The sequence below is a fragment of the Cebus imitator genome, unplaced genomic scaffold (assembly GCF_001604975.1).
Source record: "Cebus imitator isolate Cc_AM_T3 unplaced genomic scaffold, Cebus_imitator-1.0 Scaffold295, whole genome shotgun sequence".
In the NCBI taxonomy this organism is placed as follows: Eukaryota; Metazoa; Chordata; class Mammalia; order Primates; family Cebidae; genus Cebus; species Cebus imitator.
The window spans coordinates 2,408,791-2,436,097 of NW_016107610.1; the positions used below are offsets into that span (position 1 = coordinate 2,408,791).

Sequence of the window (27,307 nt, forward strand, 5' to 3'; positions counted from 1 at the left end):
GAAAGAAAGAGAGAGAGAGAAAGAAAGAAAGAAAAAAATAGCTAGGTGTACTACAGCCTGGGCAACAGAGTGAGTGAGGCACTCTCTCAAAAAATAAAAAGAGAGAGAAAAGAAATGAATAAATGAATAAAAGAAATGAGTGTTCAGCAGCAGCACATGCATCACATTCCCCTGCCTTTTTATAAAAGACAAGAAACAGGGAGCTGGGCACAGTGGCTCAAGCCTGTCATCCCAGCACATGGGAGGTTAAGGCGGGAGGATCACTTGAGATGAGGAATTCAAGATTCAGTCTTTGTAAAAAAAATAAAAAATTAGCCAGTTGTGATGGCACACTCCAGTTTAGGCGATGGAGGGAGGCCCTGGGTTAAATGTTCTTATCACAAAAAAATGAAGAGAGAAGGAGGAAACTTTCAAAAGTGATTAATATATTCATTTACTTGATTGTGGTGATGGTTTCAGAGGAATATACTTACCTCCAAATTAATCAGGTTGTATACATTAAATATAGTACAGCTTTTTGTATGTCAATCATATCTCAATAACTTAGTTAAAAAAGAGTAATCTAAGTATTATTACTTAGATTCCAGATAATGTGCATAATTCAATTTGTTTTAAACCTGCACTCCATTATCTCCAGAAAGGATTTGGGCTTACAAAATTAAGCCCAAAATATGACAGAACTATAATGTTTCTTCTTTTTTTTTTTTGAGAGGAGTTTCGCTCATCACCCAGGATGGAGTACAATGGCGCGATCTCACTGCTACCTCCACCTCCCAGGTTCAAAGGCTTCTTCTACCTCAGCCTACCAACTAGCTGGGACTACAGGCACCTGCCACCACGCCCGGCTAATTTTTGTATTTTTAGTAGAGACGGAATTTCACCATGTTGGCCAGGCTGGTCTTGAACTCCTGGCCTTAAGTTATCTGCCCGCCTTGTCCTCCCAAGGGCTGGGATTACAGGCGTGAGCCACCACGCCCAGCCTATAATGTTTCAACTAAACAGTCAAGTGGCAATTCTCCAAAAATGAGTTACTGAATTAGGTTTTAAAAATCACTGAGCGTGCTGGGCATGGTGGCTCACGCTTGTAATCCTAGCACATTGGGAGGCCAAAGTGGCAGGACTGCTTGAACCCAGAAGTTCAAGACCAGCCTGGGCAACACAGTGAGAGCCTGTCTGATATAGTTTGGCTGTGTTCCCACCTAAATCTCACCTTGAATTCCCAGATGTGTGGGAGGGACCCGGTGGGAGGTAATTGAATCATGGGGGTGGATCTTTCCTGTGCTGTTCTTGTGATAGTGAATAAGTCTCACAAAATCTGATGGTTCTAAAAAGGGGAGTTTCCCTGCACAAGCTCTCATCTCTTCTCTGCTCCCATGTGAGACGTGCCTTTCACCTTCCACCATGATTTTGGGGCCTGCCCAGTCACGTGGAACTGTAAGTTCATTAAACCTCTTTCTTTTGTAAACTGCCCAGTCTTGGGTATGTCTTTATCAGCAACATGAAAATGTACTAATACACCATCTCTACAAAAAAATTAAAAAATTAACCAGACGTGGTGGTGCAGCCCTGCAGTCCCAGCTGCTAAGGAGACTAAAATGGAAGGATCCCTTGAGACCGGTAGGTGGAGGCTGCAGTGAATTATGACTATGCCACTGCATGCTAAACTGGGCAACACAGCAAGAGCCTATCAAAAATATTCACTAAGAGTATGAGTGCAAAGATGAGGAAGGAAGCAGAGTAGAGAAAAGAAATTCAGTACTGGCTGTCACCATAAGAGGTGGTATTAATGCCTTCAAAATTCCTGGAGTCTAGTTTAGAAGTGATGTTTAAAGGTCAGCAGGAAACTTGGAAATAATTAGTGATGCTCTGTACTGACACTGAGAACCTGCTGCAGAAAAATTCTTAATTTGTGGAAGTACTATAACATCTAACGAACTAACAACTAAATAGCAGGCCTGGTGTATCAAAGTAAGGAATATAAAAAGACAGAAGAATTTCAGGAAAATAAAGTACAATGAGACAAGTTCTTAAGGGATGTGCCAGAAACAAACCGCAGCCTCACATGGTAACCTTTTTGTAGAAAGGTCATGAACCCTTTGGGGTTCTGAATGGAAATGCCTAACAAAGTGAGAATTTCTTTTTTTTTTTTTGGAGACAGAGTCTTGCTCTTTTGCCCAGGCTGGAGTGCAGTGGTGCAATCACAACTCACTGCAGGCCTCAACCTCTAGGGCTCAGGCAATCCTCCCACCTCAGCCTCCTGAGTAGCTAAGACTACAGGTCCATGCTACCACACCACTAATTTTTGTATTTTTTGTGAAGACAGGGTTTCACCACATTGTCCAACCTAGTCTCAAATTCCGGAACTCAAGTGATCCACCTGCCTCAGCCTCCTGAAGTGCTGGGATTATAGACATAAGCTACCACACCCAGCCTGAGAATTTCTTACAATTGAGAAGTAGTGACTAATTTTCTTCCAGGCCCTTTTCTGGAAAAGAGCAGTTTCTAAGGGGATGATACGCCAGTTATTCTGTATCTCAATTTTTCTCCCAAGTAATACTATGAAATTCCATGCCTTGAAAAGAAAAACTGTTACCTGAGCACCACTACAATTGGACTTTCACTTCCAGTTATTACCATTAATCCCTTCCAGATCATTAGTGCCGATGAGACAATCATTCCAAAATTTAGGACTTGGTAATAGAGCTGCAAGAACAAAAGAGAAGTGATCAGATCCACCATTATCTCCTCTTAGAAAAGCAATTGAGAGCCATATCAATTTGAAGGCTTCAAGCAGTACTAATAGGAAAACTAAAGTTCTGAGACATTCTTTATAATAATTATGCCATCAGCATATCAAAACAGTCCCCCTTCTTTCACCCAAAGCACTTATTTTAAGAACTTTTCACACAAGTTATTTCATTTGGGTTCCATAATCATTCAGTTTAAATTTAATCACAGTCATGCTACCTACCAGCCAACAGTAATGTATGTCTCCTTCTGAACTCCTCTATTCCTTTTTTCTTTTGAGATGGAGTCTCACTCTGTCACCCAGGCTGGAGAGCAGTGGTACCATCTTAGCTCACTGCAGCCTCCGCCTCCTGGGGTCAAGTGATTCTCCTACTTCAGCTTCCCGAGTAGCTGGGACTACAGGAATATGCCATCATGTCCAGCTAATTTTTTTTTGTATTTTTAGTAGAGATGGGGTTTCACCATGTTGGTCAGGCTGGTCTCGAACTCCTGATCTCAAATGATCCGCCCACCTGTGACTTCCAAAGTGCTGGGATTACAGGCATGAGCCACGTCACCCGGCCCTCTATTATTTTTCTGCCATACTTATCCTTTGGTAATCATGGGATAGATAATGATGTATAACTCTAACCTCTCATTTTACAGATAAGGAAACTGTCTCAAAAAGAGGAGACTTCACCAAGTCCTATAGCTTATCAGTCACATAGTCAAGACTTGAGGGTTGGCCTTCTGTGTTACTAAATTTCCAGTACTCCACAAATTCTAAAATTCTGTGACTTGAATAAACAGATAAAACACCTGAAGCTATTTCAATTTCAAATAAAGAAAATCCAGAACATGTGGAAAAAGGCAAAAAAAAAAATTACAAAATCAGATAAGAGAAATAAAGTGAGCTAACTGTTTTGGGCCAATGCTGGAAAAAGTAGAGAGGATGACTGGACACCAAGGGGAATAGTTGAAGGAATGAAAAAAGCTGGTACTGGAAAGTACTGGGAGAAATCTGAAAAGCATATTAAGGTCCAATTATGGAGACACTTAAACCCAGGACTGAAACTATGGACCCAACAAAACATCAGTAATAAAAAGTGAAAAACAAAAGTTTCAAAAGGTCTTACTCTGTCATCTGGGCTGGAGCACAGTGGTGTGATCACAGCTTACTGCAACCTCCAACTCCTGGGCTCAAGCAATCCTCTCACCTCAGCCTCCTAAGTAGTCAGACGTGGTAATTTTTGCATGTTTTGTAGATGTGAGGTTTTGCCATATTGCCCAGGCTGATCTCGAACTCCTGAGCTCAAGCAATCTGCCCATCTCAGCCTCCCAAAGGGCTGAAATTACAGGTGTGAGCCACCATGCCTGGTCACTGTTGTTGTTTTAAGATTTGCTTGTGGACATTCTAGAAAACTATCCTAGTCTCTTCAAAAATCCAATGTCATTCAATGCCATGGGAAAAAATGTGGATGACTGTTCTAGATTAAAAAGGACTAAAGAGACCTAACAACCAAATGCACAAACTTCGGTTTCTTTGTTGTTTTTTTATTTCCTTCTCATTCAGTTCTAATAATGCACAAACTGGCTGGATCTTGGTTCAAAAAAAAACAAAGAGCATAAGAAAAAATCCCAACTATAAAAGACATTTTGGGGTGAATTGAGGAAACTCAAAATATGACTTGAATATTAAATGACACTAGGAAATTTGTGGTTTTTTTTTTTTTTTTTTTGAGACAAGGTCTTGCTCTATCACACAGGCTGGAGTGCAGTGACATGATCTCAGCTCACTGCAAACTCTGCCTCCTGAATCCAAGTGATTCTTGTGCCACAGCCTCCCAAGCAGCTGGGGTTACAATAGGCATGCATCATCACGCCCGGCTAATTTTAGAAGAGACAGGGTTTCACCATGTTGGTCTCAAACTCCTGGCCTCAAGCAATCCACCCGCCTTGGCCTCCCAAAGTGATGGGACTACAGGTGTGAGTCACTGCACCCGGCCTTTAATTTCTTAAATTATGTGATAATGGTGTTGTGGTTATGTAGAACACTGTCCTTATCATAGAAGATGCGTATTAGTAGTAGTTAGCTAATAGTTGTAGTTAAAGGTGAACTGTCGTATCTGTAACTCATTTTCAAGTGATTAAGCAAAAAAAAAAAAATCCTATACATGTACACACACATTAAGTATACACAGAACAAATATGGCAAATATGCTAACAATTGTTGGATCTGTGTGGCAGATTACAGGTGTTCCCTGTAATATTCTTTCAATTTTTCTGAAAAGTTCAAAAAAATGCATAGAAAAAATGGAAGAAGCCAAGTGCAGTGGCTCACGCCTATAATCCCAGCAATTTGGGAGGCTGAGATGGATGGATCACTTGAGTCCAGAAGTTAGAAACCCTATCTCTATTAAAAACACAAAACTTAGCTGGGTGTGGTGGCACAAGCCTATAATCCCAGCTACTCAGGAGGCTGAGGCACAAGAATCACTTGAACCCAGGAGGCAGAGTTTTCAGTGAGCTGAGATGGCACAATTACACTCCAGCCTGGGCAACTGAGCAAGACTCTTTCAAAAAAAAAAAAAGAAGAAAATGTTAGTTGTTATATCTGGAGGTGTAATACTAGGCAATTGTTTATTTCTTTTTCTTTTTCTTTTCTTTTTTCTTTTTTGAGATGGAGTCTCACTCTGCGGCCCAGGCTGGAAGTGTAATGGCGAAATTTCGGCTCACTGCAACCTCCACCTCCTGGGTTCAAACAATTCTCCTGCCTCAGCTTCCTGAGTAGCTGGGATTACAGGTGCCTGACACCAAACCCGGCTAATTTTTGTATTTTTTTTAGTAGAGACGGGGTTTCACCATGCTGGCCAGGCTGGTCTCCAACTCCTAACCTCAGGCAATCCGCCCGCCTTGGCTTCCCAAAGTGCTGGGATTACAGGCATGAGCCACCGTGCCCAGCCCTATTTCAATTTGATCATCTATATTTTCTGCTTCTTCCCTTTTTAAATTAATTGTTATTTCTATTGAAACACTATACACACATACGTACAAGAACACGTACTACAGCAATATCCTAGCCATGGCAGGCCACCTACAGCAACCACTTTTATCTCTTTTAGCTATTTATTCTGGTATTTACCCCCATCATTCTAAAAACGAATTGTTTCTTTTCTTTCATACTAGGGAGTTAATACATGATGAGGGGCTAGGCACAGAGACTTATTCCTGTAATTCCAACACTTTGGAAGGCCAAGGTGGGAGGATCACTTAAGCCTGGAGTTCGAGACCAGCCTGGGAAACAAAGCAAGACCCTCATCTCTATAAAAAATACAGAAAAAGGCCAGGTGTGGTGGCTCATGCCTATAATCCAACATTTTGGAAGGCTGAGGCAGGTGAATTGCTTGAACCTAGGAGGCAGAGGTTGCAGTGGGCCAAGATTCTGCCATTGCACTCCGGCCTGGGCAACAAGAGTGAAACTCTGTCTCAAAAAAAAAAGAAAAGAACAGAAAAGAAAAATTAGCTGGGTGTGGTGATGCATGCCTGTAATCCCAGCTCAGCTCAGCTTCTTGGAGACTGAGGCAGGAGAACCACTTGAGCCAAGGAGGTAGAGGCTACACTGAGCTATGATTATTGCCCCACTGCATTCTAGCCCAGGTGCCAGAGCAAGACTGTGTCTCAAAAAATAAATTAAACTGTGCTGCGGAATCCAGCTCTCTTGTACCATTTTCTGTTTTTTTCTCTACAATTAACCTGTTTTTCCTGCATACTTTTTTTTTTCTTTTTCTTTCTTTCAGCTCCTCCAAAGCAGAATCCTGCATACTTTTAAAAAAAGTTTTAAGTTTCATATTCTTATAAATGCACAGTTAATCTCTGAAAAGACAGACAGGTAAGTGGAGAAGAGTGTGATAACCTGCTTTTTGCTAGCTAAAACTAACTCTCTCTTTCTCAGACTAAAATTGTTCACGCTTTATGTTAGCTCCTTTAGCCAGACAGACTCCATCTTAGCTTCTTCATTTTAGTTATTTTCCCACCATTAAGTATGTAACTATAGTATATAGCTGGGGCAGGCTGACACTGGGCACCTCCAGGAATGCATTTGTTGATAAGGGGCCGAGTTAAGTGGTACCAGAAGAGCCTGGGAATGTAGGTGCTGTTGAGCCCAGAGCCCCCATTATCTATAAGTTGTGTGTCTTTCATGACAGCTTTACCCCTCTCACCTGGCACTGTTTTATTTCTCATGTATCGGTTTATCTTTTAACTTTTTTGCTTACTCTGCTTTTGTGAAAAATTTGCTTCAGCTAGGTTCCCCCTCACCTTCAAAACTAGGGTATAAAAGACCACCTAACTCTTTCTTAGGGGCTGAGAGAATTTTGGGCATTAGCCACCTCTTGGTCGCCGGCATAATAAAGGACTCATAATTCAATCTCAGAGTGTGGCGCATTCCTTGACTCGCTTGGGTACAAGAGGAACCAGGAGTCATGGTTGACGGAAAATACTTTCTGATATACATACTTCACGTTTTTACAAGATGCAAGTATTACTTGTTCAGAAGTAAACTGTTTAGTTTTATTTTTTTAAGTCCATGCTAATGGCCACAACTATTTTTCCAGGATTCCAATGAAGTGTGATGTACTCAATCAATGTAATCAATCAATTTCCAAAGGAAAAAAGAAAATATGAACATTTTCTCAGAAACACTTAGAAATACTTGCTGTTCTTTGAGTAATGGAGTGATTTAAGCACATCGTAATCTGAAACTTACTTTGACATGTTTGCAGGTGAGGAAACTGAGGCACAGAGAAGCTAAGTGATATGCTCATGGCTGCATATCTACTGGTTGGCAGAGCAGCACTATTAGAACTCAAGTCTCCTAAATTCTACATCTTCTAGATGGTGGCTTTTTAAAAGACAAAATGGATCCTTTTTAATCTGAAGGCTGAATTGAAGAAGTGGAGTGGGAGATGATAGAAGCCGGAAAACTAACTTCTAAGATGCAATTATGTCAACCAGAAGGTAAACAGTGAGGAATTCAGCTAAGACTCCATTTTCCAACTTTCCACATTAAAAACATCACCTACAGTACGGGTTAGGCCAACAGATTCTGGGCCCCACTTCAGAACCTCTGAGGAAGGGGTTGTGGGATTCTAACAATGTATATAGTTCCACAATCTCTTACTCAAAATGCTTGGGGGTCAGATGTGTTTCAGAATTCAGAATGGCTGCGATTTTGAAAAGGTAATACTTGCACATACCATATGTTACATATATTCTTAGCAGGGTTAAGGCAACATCCTATTATCAAACACATTAAGATTTCAGCAGCAAAACAAAAATTCACACTGAAGTAAATAAACACTAAAAAATAAAAAATAAAAATAAAACCTGTATGGCAATTGGTTCACATCTATTTGAGGAAAAAAAAACCTTTTTTTTTTTTTTTTTGAGACGAGTTTCGCTCGTTACTCAGGCTGGAGTGCAATGGCACATTCTTGGCTCACGGGAACCTCCGCCTCCTAGGTTCAAGCGATTCTCCTGCATCAGCCTCCCAAGTAGCTGGGATTACAGGCACGCGCCACCATGCTGGGCTAATTTTGTATGTTTAGTAGAGTCAGGGTTTCTCCATGTTGGTCAGGCTGGTCTCAAACTCCTGACCTCAGGTGATCTGCCTGCCTCAGCCTCCCAAAGTGCGGGGATTACAGGCGTGTGCCACTATGTCCAGCCAAAAAAATTTCCATTTTTAAAAGGGCTCAGTTGTAGAGTTATCAGAAGTTACCTAATAAGACATCTTAATAAGATAACTGCTATTTAAAAGAAAAATGTGGCCGGGCGTGGGGGTTCCTGCCTGTAATACCAGCACTTTGGGAGGCCAAGGCAGGCGGATCACCTGAGGTCAAGAGTTTGAGACCAGCCTAGCCAACATGGTGAAACCCTGTCTCTACTAAAAACATAAAAATTAGCTGGGCGTGGTGGCAGGCCTCTGTAAGCCCAGCTACTCAGGAGGTTGAGGCAGGATAATTGCTTGAACCCAGGAGGAAGAGGTTGCAGTAAGCCGAGATTACACCACTGCACTCCAGCCGAGATTGCACCACACAAAGCGAGACTTCATCTCAGAAAAAAAAAAAAAAAAGCCTGGGTGACAGTGCGAGACTCTGTCTCAAAAAAGAAAAAAAGCTCACCGGGTGCAGTGGCTTATGCCTATAATCTCAGCACCTTGGGAGGTCGAGGTGGGAAGATTGAGTCCAGTGGTTCAAGTCCAGCCTGGGCAACGTAGTGAGACACTATCTCTAAAATAAATAAATAAATTTTAAAAATTAAGGAAAAAGAAAAATGCCAGCCAAGGCAACATAGCAAGACCCTGTCTCTTAAAAAAAAAAAAAAAATTGCCCGGGCACAGAGGCTCACGCCTGTAATTGAGACCAGCCTGACCAACATGGAGGAACCCTATCTCTATTAAAATTAAAAATTAGCTGGGTACATGCCTGTAATTCCAGCTACTCGGGAGGTTGAGGCAGGAGAATCGCTTGAACCCAGGAGGCAGAGGTTGCAGTGAGCCAAGATTGCGCCACTGCACTCCAGCCTGGGCAACAAAAGTGAAACTCTGTCTCAAAAAAAAAAAAAAAATTTTTTTTAATTAGCCAAGTGTGGTGGCACGAACCTGTAGTCCCAGCTACTTGAGAAGATGAGGTGGGAGGACTGCTTGTGCCCAGAAGGTCGAGGCTATAGTGAGCCGTGACTGCACCACTGCACTCCAGCCTGGGCAACAGTGTGAAACCTTGTCTCGAAAAATAATAATAAAATAAAATAAAATAATAATGAACAAGTTAAAATGTATGATTTCCTATGTCCCTGCAAGGAGGTCACTAACCCAGCCATAATTATCCTTCTCCTTTTTCTCAGACATATAATACTTTTACTATGGAATCATTATTGTGAAATGTATCTAATCATCAAGATCATCTTCCTCACTTTTGTTAGAGAAAGAGGTTAAAAGTTCCTGATTATGTATAACTGGTATCTTCCTTAAAAGGTATCAATTTGTATCCTGCCAAGTCAATCTGCAAGTCAAAACCTAGACAGAAGCACACTATTTGCCTAAATAAACATTCTTTCCGAGCAAAAGTCTGAAAACTGTCATACTCTTCTCCCTTTCTTTTTACCCCTCTTTTCCTGCCAACAATCTTTACTCAGAAGTCAAACATATTGCCTTCCTAGCCCATACATTCCTTACCATTATGTCTGAATGCTTAGGAATGTATATAATCAAAAAAAAGTGTTGTCTCTTTCTGTATTGGCAGAAATAAGGTGGCAGCTACCTAATCTTCTCATATCATCTGACTGAATCAAGCTAACTATTAATAAAGACATTGCAACATATGTAGAATAACAACCACAGAACTGAATAGCCTTATTATTTTTTTCTAAGAAATGCCCAGAACAAAATTTCCTCAATGCTCAGTGTGAAACTAGAAAAGAATGGTATTAAAACCAATCCAAGTTCTATATAGTATCTCTCAGCAGCTGTGATATAGGGATTTGTGTATACATATATTTATTCTTTTTAGGAAGTATTGTGTAGAACCCTCCCCCAAAGTTCTGTGACTAGAATAATCCACAAGACAATTTATAATCCACTCTAAGTAATATATAACAAGAAATTAAGAGAAACGTAACACAGACAATTCAGCAAGATCAAAGTTGATAATAATTTTAAATACTATAATAGGCTACAATCTAGAAGCTATGTCCTGTGTATTTACCTAACACAATTATCAAATATACCATTGTGTTCCTATTCTTGTAAGAGATATCTGAAGTTCAACAAATAGGGTATGTTCATAGAAATCAGAAGCAAAAATGTGTCTTACAGCTACAAAATAGCAGTTGGCTCAAGTCATAAATTCCATTCATCTCAAGAACTCACACTAAGGTACTCATTAATTCATAAACACAATTCTCCTGCTTTCTATCTCACATAAGCAGAAATTAGAAGCTAGGTATTAAAGAAAGATATACTGATAGCAGCTAGAAGCGAAATTGATGGTGCTGAAAAAATTGAAATATGTTCAGATGGACACTACTATTATGATCCAATAAAGTCAACACAAGCCTTGGAATGGATCTTAGGATAATTTAAAAATCCCTAATAGTCTAAACAAGCATATCATTAAAACAAGTTTTACTTTAAAAATCTGTTAAATCTTTTAAAATCTGACAAGTGAAAACATATTTAACATATGCAAACACATGTACAGCAGATTCCCTCGTAATAGCCTCAAACTGGAAATAACTCAAATGCCCATCAACAGATGAATACAGGCTCATTGGGGCATTTTGGATTTTGGATATTTCAGATTTGGGATGTTCAACCCGTAAAGTGCAAATATAAGTATTCCAAAATTTAAAAAAAGTCCAAAATACTTCTGGACCCAAGCATTTCAGATAAGGGATACTCAACCTGTATATAAATTGTAGTATTTCCATAAAATAAAATATTACTCAGGAATAGAAAGGCATTAACTACTGATACATATAACATAGGTGAATTTCCAAAATATGCTGTCCTGGCCAGGAGTGGTGGCTCATGCCTGTACTCCTAGCACTTTGGGAGGCCCAGGAGGGCAGATCACTTGAGGCCAGGAGTTTGAGACCAGTCTGGCCAACATGGCGAAACCCCGTCTCTACCAAAAATACAAAATTTAGCCAGGTGTGGTAGCACGCACCTGTAGTCCCAGGTGCTCGGGAGGCTGAGGTGGGAGGATGGCTTGAACCTGAGAGGTGGAGGTTGCAGTGAGCTGAGATCACACCACTGTACTCCAGCCAGGGTGACAGAGCAAGACGCTGTCTCAAAAACAAAAAACAAAACAAAACAAAAAAACCAGAAAACAAAAAACAAAATACGCTGTTCTAGCCAAAAAAGAGTTAAAGAGAGCAAATTTACCTTCCTGCCTAAAATAAATAAAACGCTGGACAAAATATATGAAACAAGGGTTTTCAGACATTGGACATGTGACTGTGTTCAGGTAGCGAGGACTGTGATTACTTAGGGGAAACAAAGAAGGTGAGACCTACAACTGCCTCAACTTATAGATCAGAGAATTTCCAGACCACAGGGCAAAGGAGAAGTGCAGACAGAGCCTAGCAGTCTCCCTGACTTGAGGATAAGGAACTGGGGAGTTCAGCCAGGTGCAGTGGCTCATGCCTATAATCCCAGCTCCTAGGGAGGCAGAGGTGGGAGGATAGCTTAAGCCCAGGAGTTCGAGACCTGCCTGAACAATATAGAGAGACTCTTGTTCTCCGTAAGAAAAAAAGAACTGGAGTTCAGGGAGGCAAAAGCAATGATCAGTGCACGCATGTGAGGAGGCTACTGGGGTGGAAAAAGAACCATCTAAAAGGAGCAGATGGAACAATTCTCACAGCTCATATGCGGTAAGAATAGTTGGTTTCCACCAGAGCGGAAATCTTCATAACACATGGGGCTTTGGATTACAGTACTCAGAAAGGTATTATTCACTTGTAGTGCAAAATTAGCTGCAGACTAAAGGCTGCTCTGAATCCACATAACAAAGCTTCACAAGAGCTCGAGAAGACCAAACTACTTCCAAGTAACTTGTCTGTATCCCAGAATAAAGCTCAAGAATATTTACATAAACACAAAAATATCCAGCACCCAAAAAGGTAAAATTCACAAAGCCGGCAACCAATATAAAACTACCAGACATGCAAAGAGGCAAGAAAATATGACCTATAATGAGAAAAATCAATAAACAGAAACAGACCCAAAAGTGGCAGAGATTGTAGGATTAGTAGAAAGGGATATTTGCTGGGCAAGGTGGCTCACACGTATAATCCCAGAACTTTGGGAGGCTGAGGTGGGCGGGTCACAATGTCTGGAATTCGAGACCAGCCTGGACAACATGATGAAACCCTGTCTCTACTGAAAATACAAAATTAGCCAGGTGTGGTGGCGCATGCCTGTAATCCCAGCTACTCATAAGGCTGAGGCAAAAGAATCACTTGAACTCGGGAGGCAGAGGTTGCGGTGAGTCAAGATCATGCCACTGCACTTCAGCCTGGGCAAGAAGTGCGAAACTGTCTGAAAAAAAAAAAAATCCAGACTTAAACTTCTAGAGACAAAAAAATTACTATGTCTGAAATAAACACCAGACAGGTGAAAATAACAGCTGATTAGGTACCTCAGAAGAAAAGTTTAGCAAACCTGAAGTCATAACAATAGAAATTATCTCAAATGAAAAACCAAATAGAAAAAAAAAAGACTGAGCCAGGCATGGTGGCATGCACTTATAGTCCCAGCTACTCAGCAAGAGGCAATAATGGGAGGATCACTTGAGCCCATGAGTTTGAGAGCAGCCTGGTAACATAGCAAGACTCATCTCAATAACAATAATAATAATTTTTTTTTGAGATAGAGTTTTGCTCTTGTTGCCTAGGCTGAAGTGCAATGAATGGCATGATCTCAGCTCACTGCAACCTCCGCCTCCAGGGTTCAAGCGATTCTCTTGCCTCAGCCTCCCAAGTAGCTGGGATTATAGGCATGATAGATACTTACATTGGATACTTAGCGAGATCATGACACTGCACTCTAGCCTGGGCAATAAAGCGAGACTCTGTCTCAAGAAAAAATAATATGTAAATGATCTAAATACTATCTTACAAGGTAAATATTGTCCACTTGGATAGATAAAACAGTGTTCAACTACATGCTCCCTACAAAAAAATATACTTTAAAGACACAAATATTGTGAAAGAAAAAAGAGAAAAACATTTTATGCTTACATTAATCAAAAGCAGACTGAAGAAAAAAAAAGAAAGCAAACTGGACACAAAGTAGATTTTACCACAAATAATGGTACAGGGACAATTACGGTCATTTAATAATGATAGGAAGGTAAGTTCATAACGAGGATGCAAAAATCCTAAACATTTATGCAACCAACAACCTAGTTAATTTTTTTTTTTTTTTGAGTTGGAGTCTTGCTCTGTCGCCCAGGCTGGAGTGCAGTGGTGGCGCGATCTCAGCTCACTGCAACCTCCGCCTCCTGGGTTCAAGCGATTCTCCTGCTTTTGCCTCCTGCGCAGCTGGGACTAAAGCGTGTATCACCACGCCCAGCTAATTTTTTGTATTTTTAGTAGAGATGGGGTTTCACCATGTTGGGCAGGATGGTCTCGATCTCTTGACTTCATGATGTGCCCACCTCCACCTCCCAAAGTGCTGGGATTACAGGCGTGAGCTACCATTGCCGGCCTTAAGGAAAATGATTTTAACAATTCTACATACCAGCTCTTCCAGAAAACTGCATAAAACTTAATACTCCCCAACTTACTGTATTTATCTAGTAAGCCAATTTTAGGTAAGGTTCCACAACAGGTCCAACACCTCTGAAAGCTGTAATAGTAGCTGGGATTACATTAGCACCCACTTGACTCCGAAGATTTCATGGTAACTGGTGTGTCTGTAATGGACAGGGATGCTACATGGAGCCTTTGGCAATCCAGTTTAAGTAAATGATAGCCAAGACCTTTGGAATTGGGGACAAAGCTATGCTGTTCTTTGGAGAATTGTTCTCCTCTTGTGTAACAGCTTGTAGTTTGCTACTGAGTTCTTGTAGAGACTAAAACTTGACCATGGGCCAAGTTGCCCCGTGAGCTGAACTACTCAGCATGCACTAGATGCCTGGACGATGTCAGATCCACCAAGCCATAAAGTAGGGCATGTGCAGCAGTAAGTACTCCATCATCAAGTGTAAGTGGTACACAGAAGACGGGGCTCGAGCATGTCCTGAAGACACAAGTAAATATCAGCAAGTGACTCAGAGACCCATGGCTCGTAACGATGCTACCCTGCAGCCTCTCTCATCCTGCATTTACTGCCTCATGCGGAGCTCTCCGTGACAGCTAAGGACAACTTTAGGCCTGATTTGTGATGGTTCAACATAAATCATCTAGCACCAACTGAAAGCAGACAGCTGTGGTATTACCACGAAGGATTGTGAGGAGAAATCTTCCCAATGGGCAGCTTCAAGCAATACAGTGGTTGTTCATTTTGCCTGGATGGAGAGATGACTACAGATGGAGACTTACATTGATTCAAAAATGACTAGCAGTTTGGCTGGATGGACAGCGACTTGGAAGGGACATCACTGGAAAGTTGAGATCAGAAGTCTGAGGAAAAGATATGTGGATGGAGTGCTCCAAACACGTATATAGAATGTGAAAATAATTGTGTGCCATACAAAAATGCTCATCGAAGAATTACCTCTGCAGAAGATCTTAAAAACCAGGGTGAACAAAAATGACTTTTTCTGTGGATGTCAGTCAACCCATTTCCCCAGCCATCTGTCTTACCCAATGGACTCATGACCAAAGTGGCTGCAGCAGTCAAGATAAAGGTTAGCAACATGGACTTCCACTCACTAAGACCTATTAGGTTCTAGCCAACATTGAGCACCTAGCCTGCCAACAGCAAAAAACCAACACTGTCGCCACTCGATGGCAGGCTGATCATACTGAATCATTTCAATCATGAAAGGAGCAGACTCTGGATATAGGTTGGTCTTCCATGTCCTTAGTATTTCTGTCAAAAACCCCCATCCATGATCTTACAGAATGCCTTACTCCTCATGATGGTATCCCATACAACATTGCTTCTGAGTGGGGGACTTACTTTATGGCAACTAAAACACAGCAGTGGGCAACTGAAACACAGCAGCAGGGAATTCACTAGTCTTACTATGTCCCTCACATCTTGAAGTAGTTGGCCTGAAATAACAGAACAGTAGGCCAGTTTTCGATGTATTATCTCTCAACTCCAAATCCACCTTCCTTCCTTGTGTTAAGCTGAATCCTACAAATATGAGTCCTCTGCCAGCTGGCTTAATGTTAGGTTTAACTAATAAAGGGTATTGAAAGGCCACTGCACAGCAACAGAGGGCTTCTCCTCCTGGTTCCAACATGATTTTATTCCACCTGGTACCCAGTGGATCTGTGTGTTGGAAGCCTGGTAGTGCTCACCTCAGTGACCATCAAGGTTGACTCCAGCCCACACTCACTCTCTGCCAAATTTCTCAACCTTCCAGTAATTCACGACTATAAACCAGCTCAAAGAGAATACTCTGGCAAATGGTATTGCCATGACAGGTTACATGATCCTGTGGCAGCCACACCCTTGCCAAAAGGTCTGAATCTCAGGCTTGGGAGGGGTTTTGGGTAAGGTGCTTTCTTAGTTCTTTGTTCACTCTCCCTCATCCTGGAGGATGGCAGCTATTTTCTGTTATATGCTACTTCTGGAGTCTTTTTCTTTCTTTCTTTTTAAGAGAAAGGGTCTCATTCTGTTGCCCAGGCTGAAGTATAGCAGCATGATCATAGCTCACTGCAGCCTCAAACTTCTGGGCTCAAGTGATTCTCCCACCTGAGCCTCCTCAGTAGCTAGACTACAGGTGAGCACCACTACATCTGGCTAATATTTTAATTTCTTGTAGAGACAGGGTCTCACTATATTGCCTAGGCTGGCCTTGAACTCGTGGTCTCAAATGATCTGTTGCCTGGGCTTCCCAAGGTGCTGGGATTATAGGCATGAGCCTGAGCCTGGCTAAGAGTCCTCTTTTACCCCTTTTAGTAGTTAACCATCTTTTAGTAGTAAACAGTTACTTATATTAGATTTTCCTGTTCAATTACTGCTATGGTTATTGTCTTCTGGGTGACAGAAATGGCCTCTTCAGAATGCAGTTATGGCACCAGCTAGGTGTCAACAGTGTGGGGCTGGGGTAATGTCCAACATCCTCCAGTATGTTGTATATGATCTGAATTGACAACCAACATATGATGCTGTTTTTTCTTTTCTTTTCTTTCTTTCTTTTTTTTGAGACAGAATCTCTCTCTGTTGCCCAGGCTGGAGTGCAATAGCATGATCTTGGCTCACTGCGATCTCCATTTCCTGGGTTCAAGCGATTCTTCTGCCTCAGCCTCCTGAGTAGCTGGGATTATAGGCGCCCACCATCACACCCGGCTAATTTTTGTATTTTTAGTTGAAACGGGGTTTTTCCATGTTGGTCAGGCTGGTCTCGAACTCCTGACCTCATGATCTGCCCGCCTTGGCCTCCCAAAGTGCTGGGATTACAGGAGTGAGTCACCGTGCCTGGCCGATGCTGTTTTTTCTATACCTAGGATTCATTAGTCAAGGAATTAAAGGATAGGAATGGGTGTGACTCCTCTCATTATTACCCCTAATGATCTGCTAGTGAAATTTCTGCTTCCAGACTGGGGCGGTGGCTCATACCTGTAATCCCAGATTGCAGTACAGTCATGTGACCTTGGCTCACTACAACATCTACTCGGGTTCAAGCAATTTTCCTTCCTGCCTCAGTCTCCCAAGTAGCTGGGATTATAGGTGCACACCACCATGCCTGGTTAATTTTTGTATTTTTAGTAGAGACGGGGTTTCACCATGTTGACTAGGCTGGTCTTGAACTCTTGACCTCAAGTGATCCACCCGCCTTGGCCTCCCAAAGTGCTGGGATTACAGGTGTGAGCCACCGCGCCTGAATCAATTTAAAGGTTTTAATTCACAAAGGTTTTAATCCACCCATCAGGGGACAGAATGGTTCCATTAAACTGAATGTTAAGACTGCAATTTGGGGCCAGGTGCGGTGGCTCACTCCTGTAATCCCAGCACTTTGGGAGGTCGAGGCATGTGGATCACGAGGTCAGGAGTTCAAGACCAGCCTGGCCAAGCTGGTGAAACACCATCTCTACTAAAAACACAAAAAAAAGTTAACCAGGCGCAGTGGCACATGCCTGTAATCCCAGCTGTTCAGGAGGCTGAGGCAGAAGAATCACTTGAACACACAGGAGGCGGAGGTTGCAGTGAGCCGAGATCGTGCCATTGCACTCCAGCCTGAGCAAAAGAGTGAGACTCCATCTCAAAAAAACATAATAATAATAATAATAATAATAATAATAATAAAAGACTGCTACTTGGTCACTTTGGGCTCCTCATGCTGGAAAACCAAAATGCAGTGGGGTTATAACTGGCTAGCATGATTGACCCTGACCATCAGAGAGAAACAAGGTTGCTACCACACCACAGGAAGCAAGTGTAACTGGATATAGAGGATCTCTGAGGCCTCTCTTAAAGTCAGTGAAAACTCCAACAACCCAATTCAGGTAGAATTTTTTTTTTTTTTTTTGAGACAGAGTGTTGCTGTCTCCCAGGCTGGAGTACAGTGGCGGGATCTCAGCTCACTGCAGCCCCTGCCTCCCAGGTTCCAGTGATTCTCCTGCCTCAGCCTCCTGGGTAGCTGGGATTACAGGTGCACACCACCATGCCTGGCTAATTTTTGTATTTTTAGTAGACACGGGTTTCACCACATTGGCCAGGCTGGTTTTGAACTCCTGACTTCAGGTGATCCACCCGCCTTGGCCTCCCAAAGTGCTGGGATTACAGGTGGGAGCCACTGCGCCTGGCCCAGGTAGGACTTCTTACGACAACCCTTCAGTAAATAAGGGTAGGTCACCCCATCAGGCAAGAAACTATGACCAATTTAGGTTCTTGCTGAGAGAAGAGAAAGAAAACAGCTATGATCATGTGACCAATTATAGAAACAGAGGATAGTTATATCAGAAATGTAACTTTTGTTTTATCTTTACTGGAAAGCTAATATGATTACAACAGGTGTGCATAGATGCCACATGGACAAAGGGTAGACTCATAATGTTGTATTTTGTCAACTTGGCTAATGAGAACTAGGTTTCCCCAAACTCCTTCCCTGAATGGTTCTGGACTTGGCCAAAAATAAATCTGCCCAAGATTTGGAAGGTAAAGTGCAGCAGCTGCAATTATGCAGAAGGGCACTGTAGTTAGAGGTGGTGAGACAGACACTGAGGGGCTGGCAGAATCCAGCTCTTCTGGCTGACTCAGAGACTAGATAGACAGGCAACAGCCTCCCGCGGATCTCTCCATCTGCTCTTCTTTGCAGTCTCACTCCAGCAGCTAGACATGGAATCCTGTCCCAGACTCCGTGGCAAGCTTAGTTCTGTCTACCCAAACCAGTGCTTCAGAAGAGCTGCTTAGTGACATTCCTCCGGGTCTCTAACTCCCACTTTTAGATGCTTACTTACCCAGCTTCTCCCCCAATTATGTGAGGTTTTTGCTTTTTTTTGAGATGGAGTCTCATTCTGTCACCAGGCTGGAGTGCAGTGGCATGATCTCGGCTTGCCGCAACCTCCACCTCCCAGGTTCAAGCAATTCTACTGCCTCAGCCTCCTGAGTAGCTAGGAGTACAGGTGCATACCACCACACCCAGCTAATTTTTGTCTTTTAAGCAGAGACAGGGTGTTTCACTATGTTGGCCAGGATGGTCTCGAACTCTTGACCTAGTGATCCACTCATCTCAGCCTCCCAAAGTGCTGGGATTACAGGCATGAGCCACGCACCTGGCCGAGGTTTTATTACTATAACAAATCCATTATTCAATAATATTCACAGTAGTTCTTCTTCCCAGACTAAACCCTGACTGATAAACCACGTTTTTTGGACAAAATTTTCTGTCCCTGTAAACACCTTAACTGTTTGGATTATACATCTCACTTTCTTCCTTGGGCAGAAAAGATAACCCTTTTGAAGAAGAGTTAAAAACACAGTTTCTGCTTAAGGGGAGCTCATATTTACTGCTATAGGTTTGTGCCATCTGGTTGTGGAAATGAATAATCATCCTTGTCTTTATGTCATTTATGAAGATAATGTTATGAAAAAATAACAGATGTAAAATATCAAGGAATGGTAGCAGGAAAATATCTTTAATTGTTACCATGGTGCTGTATTCTAGATTTACTTAGTTACGCAGAATAAAGAATAATTTCTAGTTCTTCAAAAGAATATACCAGCCGGGCATAGTGGCTCACACACCTGTAATCCCAACACTTTGGGAGACCAAGGAGGGTGAATCACTTGAAGTCAGGATTTCAAGACCAGCCTGGCCAACATGGTGAAACCCTCTTTACTAAAAAATGCAAAAAAAAAAAATTAGCCAGGTGTGGCAGTACACGCCTGTGATCCCAGTTATTCAGGAGACTGAGGCAAAATAATTGCTTGAACCCAGGAGGCAGAGGTTGCAGTGAGATGGCACCACTGCACTCCAGCCTAGGTAACAGAGCACGACTCCATCTCAAAAAAAAAAAAAAAAAAGAATATACCTGTTGATGTGAACTGCAGTTTACAATAAAATTTTACTTGTGATTTTCTTGTGTATATAATGGAGACTGATATCAATATTTCTACATTGAAACTTGGCAATTCATTAATAAATCTTACACCTTGTCAGTAATATTTTCCTGATTCTAAATAAGACCAGATTACTTGTCCATAATCAAGAAAAGTAGTGGCTTTATCCTCTCTTTTGGATACATCTCCTATTTGCTTCACATTTATTCATATTAGGTCCATGTCTAAGAAAAAACTCCTAGGTTTCTGTATGTTTCACTAGAGGGACAATTCGTTAAAAAAAAAAAAAAAAAAGTATCAAAGATATCTAGGCAACAGGGTGAAACCTCGTCTCTACAAAAAACACAAAAATTAACCAGGCATGAGATGAGTCTCACTATGTTACCCAGGCTAGGTGTGCACTGTAGTCCCAGCTAGTCAGGAGGCTGAGGTGGGAGGATGGCTTGAGCCCAGGGAGTTGAGGCTGTAGTGAGCTGTAATCACATCACTGCACTCCAGCCGAGGTAACAGAGTGAGAGCTTGTCTCAGAAAAAAAGAAAAAGAAAAAGCTATCTAGAAATCATTAAGATACTACTGCAATAACAGTTAACAGTTGGGGGATCCCAAGAGATAGGAAGATATGAAAAGAACAAAGGATCCTATTAAGTCTCAAGGACTTTACATTTAGGCAGGAAGGCATACAGATAATTAAAACCCAGAGAAATGCAAAATTCATTGAAGCAATGTAAGTGGCCTGGGGGGAGCTAAGCACACATTTATGAGAGTCTGCTTAGTCCCTTCAGGGCTCAGACAGGGCCAATAAAATAGTCACATCCTGGCCAATAAAAAAATCTTAGCAAGCAGAGAAGTGATTCCAAAAATTACATGTGACATACATGTAACATAATAATTTGGCATAACGTACTTATTTTATTAGTGAGTAGACATCTTTTTCTTTTCTTTCTTTCTTTTTTTTTTTTTCAAGAGATGGGGCCTCACTATGTTGCCCAGGCTAGACTTGAACTCCTTAGGCTCAAGCAATCATCCTGCCTCAGCCTCCCTGAGCAGCTGGTACTACAGATGCTCCACCACACCTAGCTATCATTTTTAACCCCAGAATTATTTCTAATTAAAAATAGAATGTTTAAGGGAAAGTGTGCATAGTGTTAATAGTCTTATGTTAAGAACTGTTCACATTTGTTTTTGGTTTTTGTTTTCTTTTGTTTTTTGAGACAGAGTCTCGCTCTGTTGCCCAGGTTGGAGTGCAGTGCTGTGATCTTGGCTCACTGCAACCACTCTCTCCTGGGTTCAAGCAATTCTTCTGCCTCAGCCTCCCTAGTAGCTGGGATTACAGGTGCACACCACCACACCTGGCAATTTTTTGTATTTTAAGTAGAGACCGGGTTTTGCCATGTTGACCCACGGTGGTCTCAAACTCCTGACTTTGTGATCCACCCGCCTCGGCTTCCTAAAGTGCTACAGGCATGAGCCACTGCGCCCAGCCAAAACTAAGCATACTCTTATCATACAATCCAGCAATCATACTTCTTGGTATTTATACCCAGAAAAGTTGAAATCTTATGTCTACACAAAACCTGAACATGAATATTTATGGCAGCCTTATTTATAATTGTTAAAACTTGGAAGCAGCTAAGATGTCCTTCAATAGGTGAATGGATAAAATGTAATACATCTATAAAAAGGAATATTATTCAAAACTTTAAAAAATGAGTTATCAAGCCATGAAAAGGCATGGAGGAAATTTCAGTGCATAATGCTAAGCAAAGAAGCCAATGTCATGTATATAACATTTTGGAAAAGGCAAAACTATGGAGACAGTTAAGAGATCCATGGTTGCAGGGGATGAAGCGGGGAAGGGATGAAAAAGCAAAGCACAGAGGATTTTTAGGGCAGTGAAAATACTCTGTATAATACTATAATGGTAGATACATGGCATTATATATTCACCCAAATTCCTAGAATGTACAACACCAAGAGTGAATCCTAATGGAAACTATGGACTTTACTAATTATGATGTGTCAATGTAGATTCATCAACTAACAAATGTACCAATCTGGTAGGGGATGTTGATAATGGGGAAGGCTGTGCATGTGTAGGGGCAGAGTATTTGGGAAATCTCTGTCCCTTCCCTTCAATTTTGCTATGAACCTAAAACTGCACACACATAAAATAAGTCTTAAAAAAAGTAAATAGAGAAAAAAATTAAAACTTCTGTTTTATTTTGAGACTGAGTCTCATTCTTGCCCTGGCTCAATCTCGCCTCACTGCACCCTCCACCTCCCAGGTTCAAGCAATTCTCCTACCTCAGCCTCCTGAGTAGCTGGGATTATAGGCACCCACCACCACGCCTAGCTAATTTTTATTTTTAATAGAGACAGGGTTTTGCCATGTTGGCCCGGCTGGTCTCGACCTCCTGACCTCAAGTGAATGTCTACCCTGGCCTCCCAAAGTGTTGGAATTACAGGTATGAGCCACCGTGCCGAGCATAAAAATTGATTAGAACTTCCAAGAGTACATACTCTATGATTCCATTTATATAAAATGCAAACCCCTCTATACTGATAAAAAGCACATTACAGGTGGGTCAGAAGGGATCTTGCAGGTGATATGTATGTTCTATATCTTGATTGTGATTGGTATACATAAGTGTAAAAACTTATTAAACAGTACACTTTAAATGGATGGAGTTCATTTACTAAAGTATTCGTCTGTGGATCTGATGAGAAAAAAAGCAAAACTCAAACAAAATAATCAGACAATATATATGTAATATGTAATTAGGTATAAGCAGAAAAGTCATGCAAAGGACAGCAACTTTTAGAGGAATAAAACAAAATTCTAGTTTCCCTTTTTCATTTGTTCTCAGTAACTACAGGCTTTGTCAATTCTCTTCCCCAAATATTACGTACAGATAAAGACCTCATTTTATAACTCTCCCTCACCCCATCGTATCCAATCCCTCCTATCCATTCCTAACAGCCTCTGGGAGGCCAGAGGGGATAATTTTACCATTTAAACTTCCACTAATCCTGAATGTCCTGGATGCAATGAATTCTGAACCACAATAACTCTATATTAGAGAAACACAGAGCAGAGTAGCCTACTCATTCTATCTTCATGTTTCTGTTTTCTCTTCCTGTCCATTTTGTTAGAGGATTTATTACACTGTTGTGCAGTAATTGACATTTTTCTTTTTTCTTTTCTTTTTTTTTTTTTTTTTTTGTTGGTGTTTTTTTTTTTTTTTTTTTTTTTTTTTTTGAGACGGAGTTTCGCTCTTGTTGCCCAGGCTGGAGTGCAATGGCGCGATCTCGGCTCACCGCAACCTCCGCCTCCTGGGTTCAGGCAATTCTCCTGCCTCAGCCTCCTGAGTAGCTGGGATTACAGGCACGAGCCACCATGCCCAGCTGATTTTTTGTATTTTTAGTAGAGACGGGGTTTCACCATGTTGACCAGGATGGTCTCGATCTCTTGACCTCATGATCCACCCGCCTCGGCCTCCCAAAGTGCTGGGATTACAGGCGTGAGCCACCGCGCCCGGCTAACATTTTTCTTTGTTTCTCTTTTAGACTGATAAACTCTTTGTGGGCAGGAAGAGTACCTTGTATCTCTCTCCAGCTTTAGTGCCTATCCAACAGGTTTTGCAGTGCTAAGTGAATTCCTCCCCTCTTGATTACAGGAATGCTAACTAACCCACAAAGATGATGCTGTTAAGGTCTTTCAAGATCCAGCTTCAATGCTAGTTTCTCCTTGAAGCTGTTTTAGCATTTTCCCACCAATGCTAAAACAGGTCACATTCTCTTTTATTCAAGTGTTCAGGCTTTGGAGTAGGACCTGAGATCAAATCCAAGTCCTGCCATTTACCTTCTATCTTAAACAAATCACTAAAGCTCTCTAACAACGATATCAACCACAGAACAACCAATACTTACCATGTGCCAGATACTGTTCTGAGTGTTTTATATGAATTAACTCACTTAACCTTCATAGCGACCCTACGTTTGTACAACACAGTGAATGCAACTAATGTCACCTAAGTATACACTTTAAAATGGTTAAAATGGCATATTTTATGTCGTATATCTTTTTATCACAATAAAGGTAAACATAGGCACAGAGAGGTAAGTAATCTGCTCAAAGTCACACAGCCAGTAAGCAGCAGAACTACTTCAAACCTCAGAAGTCTAGCTTAGAGTCCATACTCTTAACTTCTATACTGTATTGCTTCTCACAAAGTCTTATTTTCTTTGTATATAAGAACAGCATTACCTACCTTACAGGTATATAAAGTGCTTCACACATGGCAAGAGCTCAAAGACGTTATTTATTGTTTTGCCTTAGTCCTTTTCTACACATTTAGACTCCCTGAAGGCCAAGTCTTTCTTAACTATCTTTGCATTTCTCTCATTGTACCCAGCATAGAGTACAACAAATAGCAGACTCAAAATAAATACTTTCTCCAGAGGAATATCTGTGGCATCTAGAAACCCAAATATGGAAGAAAAAAAACAAAAAGACAACACTATACAAGTAAAAATTTGAAGTGTTATTACAGATATAAAGTAACATTTGTGCAATTTTTATAGAGTGCTCCATTCTGACTGATGCAATTGACACTGAGCTAGCTAAGGTCTTAAGGGTAAGTAAGGGGAGACAGTACATCTATTTCCCTAGGTGGCAGTTATAAGTACTACAAAATGCAAGTCCAAGGAAAAAAATCCTCAATCGTGACATCAGGATAATCATAACAGTAAAATACTGTTTAAAAAAAACAAACAAAAAGGCCAGACGCAGTGGCTCACGCCTGTAAACCCAGTACTTTGGGAGGCCGAGGCGGGTGATCACCTGAGATCGGGAGTTCGAGACCAGCCTGGCCAACATGGAGAAACCCTGTCTCTCCCAAAAACACAAAATTAGCTGGGCATGGTGGTGCATGCCTGTAATCCCAGCTACTCAGGAGGCTGAGGCAGGAGAGCCGCTTGAATCTGGGAGGTGTAGGTTACGGTGAGCCAAGATTGCGCCCTTGCACTCCAGCCTGGACAACAAGAGCGAAACTCTGTCTCAAAAAAAAAAAAAAAAAAGTTCAACGCAGCAAAACTCGGCTCTACAGACACACTTGATGCAGAAGACAAAACAGAGCAACCTTTGTAAAGGCTAAATAACTACAACAGTATTCTCAATACTATTTGGCATACGATCTAGAAGACCAAGGTAGAGTAAACAGTAAAGACAAAATGAGGAGACCTACATTTCCAGATCCCCGTGGCACTGATATTGGACTGTAAAACCACAGATCTCAGGGCTGCCACCTTAGTGCCAAGCGGACGCAAGGACACGTAGTGTAACTGTTCCAACTTGGACGGAGCTCAGGGTGGTCCAGGTCAAAGTCGGTGCAGTCCACCACGGCTCAGCTCTACGAAAGGGTTGCAAGGAGCTGAAAGCAGCAAAACGGCTTTTGTGGGGCCTACAATAGCCTTCCCGAGCGCCCCAGAAACCGCTAAACCTCGTCTCTCCCGAATCCACCTGGAGTCGCTCCGACTGGAGAAACCAAGAGTCTGCCGCCTTAAAATGTCTAAAACAATAAGCAACTCCAACTTCCACTTTCAAAGCGCTTACGGTTTCCATTTGCTCCTTTGCCTCAGTGGGAGGAATGGAACATGAAGACACCGCTTCCCGCCCCGCCCCAGGTAGGCCCTGAATCAGTTGGGGGTTAAAAATAATGAGGCGGGCAAGGCAGCCTCTGGCCACAGACTCCAAAGAAAGGGAACGACCCGAGCATCAGACCAGAACAGACCCTCACACCGGGGCCCTGGGGTCAGCCGGGCCCCGCAGCAGCAGCCTCGAAGGGACAAGAAGAGCCAGGAGAAAAAGAGAGCGGCAAAGCTCACCTGCCGCTTGTTCATCCGCCGCACATCGTCCAGAAAGTCTAGAGACAGCATGGCGGGGACGGCGAGCAGGACACCGGCAAGGAAGAAGGCGCGATGACCAGCGGGCGGAACGACTGGCTCTCGGGTCGGGCTCACACTATACAGTACCCCGCAGTGCCTGCACTTCCGGTTCCGGGGCGGGAGCCGGCAGGGTCTGGCACGGTCCCGCCCCTTCGCTGCGGAGAGCGGACAAAGAAACTCACTACAGTGCTAGTCCAGTCTCAGGGCTTGGCCTCGCCGGGGGAGGGTTCTCCCGCTCTGGCTCTAGCAAGAGAGCCAAGAACCGACTGGATGCCACTTCTTGGGATCTGCCCCGCGGCCCCTCACCTAGGCGGCGACCCAGGTTCAGGTGGGGAGGCAGCCCTGCCACCTTCGGAAGGCGGGACCCTGTGCACGCCACGCCAATCGCGAGCAACTTCTCCGGTGTGGGCGGGTATGGGTGTGGCAATGGACGGGTCCTGTGTCCGTGAGTTCTCAGGTCGAGCAGGTCTTCCGCGCTACGGAAAGCTGACGAAGTGCTCCTTCTTTTTTCTCTTCTTTTCCTTTCCTTTCCTTTTCTTTTTTTCTTTTCTTTTCCTTTCCATTTTTTCTTTTCCTTTCTTCGTCTCACTGTGTCGCCTGGGCTGGAGTGCAGTGGCGCAAACTCGGCTCACTGCAACATCCGCCTCCCGGGTCCAGGCGATTCTCCTGTCTCAGGCTCCCAATTAGCTGGGATTACAGGTGCGCGTCACCATGCCTGGTTAATTTTTGTATTTTTAGTAGAGATGGGGGTTTCAATCTGTTGGCCAGGCTGGTCTCGAACTCCTGAGCTCAGACGATCCGCCCGCCTTGGCCTCCCAAAGTGCTGGGATTACAGGCGTGAGCCACCGAGCCTGGCGGACGAGGTCCTTTCAGTAACTGCTTTTTGCGTAAGGTTGAACTAAATGAGAGACCTTCAAAGCACTGCCTGAACCTGCCAGGAATTTACAATCCTCTTGATTGGAGAGAAAACAGCCCGAGACAATTAGAAAACACCCAAACGGTGCAACAATGTGATGAGACCACCAGTGGTGTGGGTAGTTAAGAAGTGACTTCCTTTATGATCTTGACTTTGCTGACAGGATTTGACATGGTCTCCTTGAATTCTACCTCCTGGTTTTCTTAACTGCGACACCTTGATGTGACTATCTTTTCGCTACCTTTTGCTTTGACTGGCCAAAGCTCCTAATACTCACTTCAGTCAACAAAGACTAAAACTGGATTACTTGGTATTATTTCTCTCTCTCTCTCTCTTTTTTTCAATATAATAATTCTCTCCCATTAGGGAAAGATGAATGAAGGATATACTGGAACTCTTTGCACTACCCTCGAAATTCTTTAAATGGAAAGTCATTCCAGAATAAAAACTTGAATTTATTGGAGGATGGCTGTTAAAAA

At 42.4% G+C, this 27,307-nt stretch overlaps 1 protein-coding gene across 2 annotated transcripts in view; it reads right to left on the reverse strand.

The window, feature by feature from the left end:
* Nucleotides 1-26,277, reverse strand: part of SEC11A (SEC11 homolog A, signal peptidase complex subunit) — a 44,703-nt gene extending 18,426 nt beyond the window's left edge. For both annotated transcript variants that reach the window (XM_017502286.2, XM_017502287.2), the window contains exons 1-2: nt 25,853-26,277; nt 2,594-2,703 (exon numbers count right to left, since the gene is read on the reverse strand). In XM_017502286.2, the coding sequence (XP_017357775.1) occupies nt 2,594-2,703; nt 25,853-25,903 (161 nt within the window). In that variant the 5' untranslated portion in view covers nt 25,904-26,277. The remainder of the gene's footprint in view (nt 1-2,593; nt 2,704-25,852) is intronic.
* Nucleotides 26,278-27,307: the final 1,030 nt, after the last annotated feature.